At 35.6% G+C, this 10,000-nt stretch overlaps 1 protein-coding gene and 1 long non-coding RNA gene across 2 annotated transcripts in view; one reads left to right on the plus strand and one right to left on the minus strand.

Annotated features, from left to right (window-relative positions):
• LOC149104480 (uncharacterized) overlaps positions 1 to 10,000 on the minus strand; it is a 193,773-nt gene that overhangs the window by 60,608 nt on the left and 123,165 nt on the right. The gene's annotated exons all lie outside the window — the stretch shown is intronic.
• The window catches only part of LOC149104487 (uncharacterized), a 6,133-nt gene continuing 1,566 nt past the window's right edge, over positions 5,434 to 10,000 (plus strand). Inside the window, exons 1-2 of the mRNA XM_089271234.1 lie at positions 5,434 to 5,504; positions 9,711 to 9,970. Coding sequence (XP_089127360.1) covers positions 5,435 to 5,504; positions 9,711 to 9,970 — 330 coding nt within the window. The 5' untranslated portion in view covers position 5,434. The remainder of the gene's footprint in view (positions 5,505 to 9,710; positions 9,971 to 10,000) is intronic.

The raw sequence follows: 10,000 nt of genomic DNA on the forward strand, positions 1-10,000 counted from the left end.
GAAACGAGGCTCTAAGCAACCATTCATTTTATGATAAATTTACACTGGTAGCAACCTACATAATTAAAACAGACAAAAAACAGCAACAACTTAAAAAACAGCAGTAGTGAAAATGAAAATGGCCATATTTTTCACCTTTCTTTGGCGAAGTATTTGTCCAAGGACGCTTACCATATCTAATTTAACGCATCGTCATCATCTTCTTCTTCCTGAATATCTCTGTCATCATCGTCTCATTCGCCTTGTTGATTCTCACATCTATCATCATCATCCTCGGAACAGCTGCAAAGGTCCGTGTATAGGAGCCCTGCTTTGGGGCACTGATAGTGATTCGTCGCTGCCATCGTTCCTTTGCACATCTGCACTTCACAAGCTGTATTATAGCCTCGGGAACGGGCGAAAGAGTTGTCACGACAGGAATCCACTCATAATTTCCATTGTCCAACCATACCCTCGTGGTGACGGTAAAACAGGATTAGGTACACAGTCATTGTTCCAAACCATCAACTGGTAGTGTGCTCTCGTAGTATGGCTTGGGGCAGAGCTGCCTTAGTTGGTGGTAATCTGTCAGATTCAGCTTGTCTCTTCTTAAACAACGATCACCCGAGCTCTTTGACAGGTTTAATTGTGGCCTTTGGCAGGAAGTGCAGCGAATCTTAAACCAGCAGTTTAAAAAAAGGCTGCGTTTACTTGATTAAAGGTTGATGCTGAGTATTTTGCTCTTCATTGAAAAATGTGTCCAACAGTTAACTGGAAGTGCCTATTGTAAATCCTTGTTCAATAACTCGATACTTTAATCCTATAAACAACGTCGAATTTGGATTAATTCAGTTATCAAATTAAAGATTTTAAGGAAAACGACCACTTTTTTAAGTTTAAAAGACATGTTTTGACAGAACTTCTGTCATCTTCAGTTGAATGAATGATTACAAAGCAAGTTGAATAATAAGTAGGCAAAAATGCGAATTAAGACAAATAATAACAACAGAACGTGAAAAGGTGTAAATTAATTTACACCTTTTCACGTTCTGTTGTTACTATTTGTCTTAATTAGCATTTTTGCCTACTTATTATTCAACTTGCTTTGTAATCATTCATTCAACTGAAGATGACAGAAGTTCTGTCGAAACATGTCTTTTAAACTTTAAAAAGTGGTCGTTTTCCTTAAAATCTCTACATGTCTGCTGCTATCTAGACCTTTTGGAGTTATCAAATTATAATTACTTTAATTTTCTTATCTTGTGATGTCAACATAATTTTACTTTGTATCATATGTATATAATCCATGCTTTGAATTAAAATAGTCGGTTTGTTAGCAAGAGAAGCATAATCTTCCCTACCTTTTCTTAGCCTGTCATTGAAATTGCATGTTAGAGGAAGTTAATTTGCTACCGCTTGTTTAAAACCACCCGCAATACAGGCCGGTTTGCGCAAGCCACAGAAATCTGTGATAGTATTCACTTGTTCGGTTTTTCTGCTCGTACTTATGTAAGGTTTACTTCCAAATCCGATAGAAACAAATAACTCGAAAAATAAGCTCGTGAAAGTATCAGAAAAAAGTCTATAAAAAGAAACTAAATAGGAACATCAAGTTTTATTACATTTTTATTTACAGTGTAATAACGAAAATGGCTGTGATCGTGATGCTTACCTGCCGCTAATTTTGAAATAGTAACTCTCTCAGCGGAGGTTGACGCAAGAGGTCTTGACGCAAGGGTAAAAATATTATCGAATTAAATGCCAAACCTGCCAAAGATGAAGACCCACTCTCGTTTAAATTTGCCATACATACAACTGTACCTAAAAGAAATACGTTCATGATGCAGATTTAGCGTAGATGTCGTGTCTCGTATAATCAACAATTTCCTTGGCAAGCTATTTCCGGTCTTGTTGCACGAAACTTCTTCTTAATACATAATCAGCCCTATAAGTCGACCAAACAGAAGCTAATAATTCGAGGGAACAGTTCCTTCTTTTTCTATAACCTTGGAAAAACGTGAGCTCCAAACCTATTATTTTTTAAACAAAAGTTGAAAAGCTAATAGGCACCTTTTTTCAGAATATTAATTTCCTGCCTGCATAGACAGGTGGCAAGAACAAGGTCGATATCATATTGATGTAACACCAAATTCTCCCAAGGACAATTACTAAGAAATGTATGATGATTACTAATGAGAATTTACGCTTGATCTCGGGAACGGATAGATTAAAAAAACATGCCGCGTTTCGCACCTTCAAAAGTCGATTTCAATTTACGTTCTTCGCTAATTATCACTTAATTACGACTTCGAGGTGCCCAGTGTCCCAACATCAGTGTCCAATGTGGTATAAAGAAGGAATGCACCAGAAGTTCGAGTAACAAATAATAAAAAAACAATGTACCCAGATTATCTACATGGTATTGCAAACTTCTGTGCGACTGTTTTAAATATCTTCTCAAAATTAACTTTTGATAAGTATGAAAAGTCGCAACTTATAAAAAAGTTTTAATTATTAGCCCCTAAGGCTGTGATTAAGGGTATTTTTAGCAGGTCGTTATTCAAGACCAGTAAGCTATTTTCTCTGACATTTTCGTTGCAAAAAGAAAACAAAACAAAAAAAAAAAACGTGAAATGATCTTGAAGTTTCGTATGCGGTGTTTCTTCAGTACGCCCACCTTGTTTGCCACCGTAATATCATCTCCTCTAAATGAATGAACGCCGAATGAACGAACGAACGGATATATTGAGACGAGTAGGAGCTGCCAATAAATTAGCTGAAGTTTACCATTTATTTGAACGTCTCCTAACAACAGATGAGCTAAGCCACAAGTTTGCTTGCAAGCAACCAAATGTTCATGCATGCTTAAATTACTTGCTAAAATTTGTAAGCTGCGTTGCCTTTAAAGTGCCTATGAAGTAAAAAAAAAATTGCTGCCTACTTGAGAGGCTTCTCAAAGTAAAGAAGAATGGCGTTTTCCTGGTCTTTCCTGTTTAAAAAATAACATCATATAGAACAACATGAACCTCATTAACATTATATAACTAAACGGAGCTTGAGGCCTGCACTGAACTTTTCTGCAAGATGTGGCATGCTCGTCAAAACAAAAGTTTTATTATCGCTAAAAGCTTTTTTCCTTCCATTCGACGCAAGTAGAAAAGCATAAAACTGGCACTAGGGTGTTGAAAACCCATCGACGTAAACCCAGCTTTGAGAAGCGTGGTGAAGCTAAAACTTCATAACTCTCTTTCAAATTTGCCCACATGCATTTTTTAAAATATAGTTTTACTCAACCATGTGGTGTTCTCAGTAGTTTACTGACATACATTTTCACATATAGCAGTTGGGAGAAACTGCTTGAATATCAGGCAGACGTATGTCACTTTTACCGTAATCATCTTCTTTAGTTAAAACATCTTAACCAGAATGCTCATGATTTAATAAGTATTTCAATCATGTAGAGAAATTTGTGCTGATCGTTATTGAAACTTGAAGGGCTAACGCTCTATAAAAAGATACATACAAGTCATAGTTCTTCTTGTAGAAAACAAAGCTGATCGACAATCTGAGGATAAAGGATGGGCCGAACACTCAGTTTTCCACACGTCTAATCTAACTTTATAAATTCTTCATCTTTCAAGAGAGAACAAAGGTTCTCTACTGGAACAGCTTCTTTATTTTCCTTACAAATGTTAAACATAAATTGTTCATTAAACGCTTTTCATAATTTCGGGATTAGCAGGCTACATTGTACATATCATGGACTCACTGGACATCTTCTTCCTTACATTAAGCGCTTGAAAATTCACGAAAGAGAAACCTTCTCCACAGGATGTGCTGCTTTGTTTTCCTTGTATTTGTAAACATTAAGTTCTAAGTAGCCTTTATGTCGATAATTTCGGGATTAGTTTAAGTCACCATTCTAACGAATTTGTGATAGGGTTGTAAATGTATTTGGTGATATTTCAATTATATTGCAGATTTAAGTTCAACAAACGTTTATTTAGCAGACAAGGTTCGCACTTTTCATAAAGCGAAAATAAAATGTCTCTTAGCTTTGGCAGAATAGTCAGCTTAATTAACGTACATGATGGTGGGCAAACTAAATACATCTGTTGCGTATTTACCTCAATTCGCCTTAATTTAGGTCACGTTAACTTCAAATACCTCAATTAACATGAGTGTTAATTTCCTTTAGAAAATGGACCTTCTAAGAACTGCACTTTAGTAAGTTTGGTTGCGTGTTTTATTATGTATTTCTAACAGCTTTTGAGCGAATCGTCTTTAAATAGAAATGTAAACTCCTCGAAACACGACGGCGTCAAACTGTACAAAAAAACAACTGGTCGCATGATGAACACTTTTCCATTAACACACGTAAATCTAAAGTGCTTGTACTTTAAAATCTCTGTCTTTCTCGTTCTTTGCTTGTTGGAGACTCCAAAGACTTTTGGGAAGAAGGAATTATAGCCTTTTGCATGAGACAAGCGATAATTTTCAATTACTTTAATGGAACAAGTGATGTCTTGGAACTATCAACAGAAACTTGATATCAAGGGGCAAAATTGCATAAATTTAAAGTTTTAAGGCATTGGTAGGAATTGTAAACTCTGATTAGGAAATCTGTCGTCGTTTACTTTATTGATTCTTGAGTAGCTTTCTTTCCCAATAGTCTTTCACATGTCTGGGTATTCAACATGTACACTTTCTCATTGTAGAATGTACAAATTTAAGGGGAAACACGCGGGATGAAAAAGGGATATCATTAACGAAGGTTACCGTCTCAATAAACTACATATGATGTTTAAAAAAAATAACATTCAAACAAATGAAAGTATAACAATAAAATATCTAGATGCGAGACTAAATAGCGGAAATATGAAACTGAATCATCGCTGCGTTCAGTTTAAGAAAGAATGTTATTTCTTAGAAGGAAAACCGAAATTTGAGATATTTATTTTATTCATTGATCTGAGGTTTAACTGCAGATAACTTATTCTATCAACGCTTCAGGACAGTGAATTAGCGTAACGCCCTTAACCATGCCTTTTATTTCGATAAAAAGCAAAACAAAACAAAACAAAACAAAACAACTCAAACTCAAACTTTCACTAGAGTGGTTCTCCTTCAAATGTATTTAATCAACCTACATGCAGGTAAATAAATTAACTAAAGAACCGTATTCTATTTACTCATTAAAAATGCATAATCAGAGCAGAAAGTTTATATGTACTTTGTGAAGTGTAGTCTCTTGTCAAGCGAATAATTAACATGATTGGTTTACGTCTGTTATCTGAGCACTGTTTTAACTTTAAGCCATATCATGCCATCTTTCATTAGTCGTTGCTAGCTTTTGCTGGAGCTTAATTCGACAAGACATCACTGGTGATTATTCAATACTGTATTGACTTGTATCTGAGACTTATTAGGTGGAGACATCCGCCGCAGGTTAAGAATGAGTTTCTCTCTGCTTTTCGTTCTCGTGTCATGGATTTCAGTAATCCCTTGTCCAACTCGGGCGCAGGGTGAGTTTAAAAAATTTCCTCTTTACCTGCTTTGTATTTCATAGATGCTATCTTAATTTCTAAGTCAGCGTTCCCCAGTTTGGTTAAAGATTGCTGTTAAAGGATTCTTGATAATTTGGGAAACGAATCTTTAGTCGGAAATTATACTTAGACTAATATGTTCGAATAGGCATCAGATTGTTTCCATTCTGTCTTACGCTGAGTCAGTGCCGTATCTCTCTGTACCGCATTAATCCTGGCAAGCGCGGACGTATGACGAGAATAGAGAAAATCAAGCGTAGCATAAACTGATATTGTCACAATAGTCTTTTGAAAATTAAGTGATATGTAAGCAAGCCTATCTACTTCTCTTTGTGATCGAGGGTTAGTCTGTAGTCCACCGGTTGAATCGGGAACCAAGACATTCGCTGATGATCTCTGATTAGCCGTAGATTTGGAAGCGATGTGATAGAATGCTACACGCGTTTGTCTTCATAAACAGTTAAATAATTCCAAAAAGTGCCGCATTGTCAGCATTTAAAACGAGGAAGTGAGACAAATCTTAAACTAGCTTTACCTCTAATACATGAAAACGCAAATGACAACAGTTTGAAGAAACCATTTTTATTTGATTAAAGGTTAATGCTGAGCATTTTCCTCTTCATTGGAAAATGTGTCTAACAGTAAACTGGAGGTGCTTACTGTAAATCCTTGGACAGTCATTCGATCTTTTTAAGTCTAATAAACAATATCCTGTATGAGATACGTGCGTCATCTGAATACCATATCATGTATAAGATACGTGCATCAGCCATGTTTACCAAATTCAAATTACTTCAATTTTCTTATCTTGTGTTTTAACGTGATTTTACTTTGTGATACATGTATATACGGCTCATGCTTTTCATTAAAACAGTCCGTTTCCCAGCGCGAGTAGAATAATCAACTCTGCATTATTTTTGCCTGTTGATCGAAACTCACAAAGATCTCAGAGGAAGTTGCTGCTGTTTCTCAAAAACCACCCACAAGCCAGGCAAATTTTTGAGCAGACAAGAGAACTCTGATCTGATATTTATTTGTTCGGTTTGGTGTTCGTTCATGTACAAGCCTTCCTTGTATAATGCGATACAAACACACAACCCGAGAAAGTGCTGTTGACATCGTGATGGCACGAGTAAAGCGAATTCATATTTTGATTTTTCTTCATTTTCTTGCATTTTTTTCCCGAGGAAAAGGAATTTAAAACATACTATAAATTAACGTGAATTCAAGATCGTGCAGCGGGTAATAGTCAGTTGCTTGAATATGTATTATAACAAGAGGAAATTCAAGGAGTGTTAAAGCGCGCAATTTAAGGAGTGTTATGGTGTGCGATTTAAGGAGTCTTATTGTGCATAATTTAAGGAGTCTTAAATGCGCAATTTAAGGATTGTTAAAGTGCACAATTTTAAGAGTCTTAAAGTGCGCAATTTAAGAAGTTTTTAATTGCACAAATTAAGGAGCCTTAAATTGCGAAATTTCAAAAGCCTTAATGTGCGTAATTTAAGGAGCTTTAAAGTGCACAATTTAAGGAGTCTTAAAGTGCGCTATTAAAGGAGTCTTAAAGTGCGCAATTTAAGAAGTCTTAAAGTGCGCCATTCAAAGAGGCTTTAAGTGCGCTATTTAAGTTGTGTTAAAGTGCGCAATTTTAGGAGTCTTAAAGTGCGTAATTTAAGAAGTGTTTAATTGCGCAAATTAAGGAGTCTTAAATTGCGCAATTTTAGGAGTCTTAAATTGCGCGATTTCAGGAGTCTTAATGTGCGTAACATAAGAAGCCTTAAACTGCACAATTTAAGGAGTCTTAAATCGTGCTATTTAAGGAGTCTTAAAATGCGCTGTTTAAGTAATCTTAAAGTGCGTAACTTAAGAAGTCTTAAAGTGCGCTATTTAAACAGTCTTAAAGTGCGCAATTCAAGGAGTCTTAAAATGCACTATTTAAGGAGTCTTAAAGAGCGCAAGTTAAGGAGTCCTAAAGTGCACAATTTAAGGCGTCTTAAAATGCGTAATTTCAGGAGTCTTAAAATGCGAAATTTCAGGAGTCTTAAAGTGCGCAATGTCAGGAGTCTTAAAGGGCACAATTTAAGGAGGCTGAAACGCGCAATTTAAGGAATCTTAAAGTGCGCAATTCGAGGAGTTTTAAAATGCGCAATTTCAGGAGTCTCAAGTTTAGGAGTCTCGAAGTGTGCTATTTAAGGAGTCTTAAAGTGCGAAATTTAAGGAGTCTTGAGGTGTGCTATTTAGGGAGTCTTAAAGTGCGAAATTCAAGGAGTGTTAAAGTGCGCAATTGAAGGAGTCTGAAAGTGCGTAAGTTGAGGAGTGTTAAAGTGCGCAACCGAAAGAGTCTTAAAGTGCTTAATTTAAGGAGTGATAAGCGCCCAAGGAAACTTGAAACTAGATATATAACGTAAAGCATTTTTTGGTGATTTCACGAAAGTTTTAATAAAGAGGACTTGGCCCAGATAGTGATAATGTTCCAAATTGTTTCTGTGGTTCAGGACCAAGTTACAGAAACACTCGTGAAAGTATCAGAAAAATGCATTAAAAAAAAAAAAAAAAACTCGATAGGAATACAGAATTTTATCCTATTTTACACCCACAGTGTAACGACTAAAATTGTCGGGATTCTCATCATTACCCACCGCTAATTTGAAATAACAATACTCTGAGCAGAAGTTGTTTAACCGCAGATTCTAAAGAGAAGTTTGCCGGGGTCTAGACGCAATAGTAAAATTGTTATGGAATTAAATGGAAATTATTTTGTAAAAACTTGCCAAAGATTAAAACCGATGATGATGTAAATCCAACGTAGACGTCGTGTCTCGTATTAATTAGTCATTTCCAAATTTAAGGCAATCTAATTTCGGTCCTGTAGCAAGGAAATTTTCCATAAGAATTGATCTGACGTATCAGTCCACAAAAGCTAATATTTCAAGGAGACGGCTCCTTCTTCTGCAGTAGAGCGAAATTTCGGGTTCCACAACTATTAATTTTTTTAACTAAATTTGAAAAGCTTGATCAGCACTCTCTATTGTTAGAATATTAATAGGCTGTCCGAATAGACAGGTGGCAAAAACAACGTGGATATCATATTGATATACCACCAAATTCTCACAAGACAGTAACTGAGAAATATGCGATGCTTACAGAGGAGAATTTACGTTTGATATGGGCAAGGGAAAGATTAAAAAACAAACCGGCCGTCACTCGCACTTTAAAAATCGATTTTAAGTTTTAGACCTTTTTACGTTCTTCGCTAATTTTCACTAAATTACGCTTCGAGGTGTCCAGTCTTCAAAATATTTGTAGTTTGCAATTTCATCCAAACACTAAGTAAACGATTTAACCATCAGCGTCGTACCTTCGGAATTCACCTGAGGTACGAGTAGCATGTGGACAGACACTTTGTACTGAGATTATTTACATCGTGTTGCAAACTTCTGTTTGACTAATTTAAAATTCTTCTGAAAAATAAATGATTTCTAACAACAGCACATATCGAAAAAACACTTGAAAGTACTGATGAAATGAAACTTATGATAAAATTTTACCTGCGTTTGCACTATTTCTTTGAACTTTGAACTTTATTTTCTCTAGTTTTTACAAATAAAATATTCCCAATGTTACTCAAGGCAACTATTTAATACTATCTGTGGCTTTAAGAAAAAGTAAAAGGGACTGAAAAGTACCTAAAAATTATTCTGGTCCACTAGAAACTGAAATTTCTCGATTTACTATCAGATTTTGTCATAAATTCTTCATAAAAAGCGATGACACTGAAAGGTAAACTCTGAAATACATCATGCAGTTATCTCGGATCCTTACAAGACTTAGCAAGCGGGAGAGAAAATTACGACTACACTTTTAACTCCCCTTTCAGAAAGTTATTTCACAATTGGTATCACAACAATAACGAACCATTTAGAAATTATAGTTTCACCGATTTGTTTAGACAAAGGTCTGGCGAAAAATTAATCTTGTGCGTGGAGATCAGAGTAAATCGAAATAAAGATATACTGCATGTTTATAAAAGATACTATGTAAATATCCCCTCATCACTCATTCCTCAATAAGTCTGTTCTTTTTAAAATGTTTGCCTATTGATTTTTGTTTCAGACTTTAAAAGCCTGTTTTAAATTTTCGTCTATTTATTATAAGCTCTTCAGATAAACATGTTTATATTTTTTTCAGATGGAGGACGTGAGCTGTACTTTCCAGCCTACTATTTCTATGCTGAGAAACGTTTAGTGAACCACTGGATAAAAACTATGATTGTCAATGACTTGGACGAGTGTGAATACTGTTGCTACCTGGATGCAAACTGTGTCAGTCTTAATATTAGGAACAAAGATCCTGAAGGAACACATGAATGTGAGCTGAATAACTCCACTCACTTGGAGCATGACAGGGATCTGAAGGACGACCAGCTTTACTACTATCGCGGCGCCGAAGTAAGCAACTATGAAATTTTTAACTTTGCG

The sequence above is a fragment of the Orbicella faveolata genome, unplaced genomic scaffold, assembly GCF_042242905.1.
Source record: "Orbicella faveolata isolate gen_17 unplaced genomic scaffold, um_ofav_v1 contig_34, whole genome shotgun sequence".
In the NCBI taxonomy this organism is placed as follows: domain Eukaryota; kingdom Metazoa; phylum Cnidaria; class Anthozoa; order Scleractinia; family Merulinidae; genus Orbicella; species Orbicella faveolata.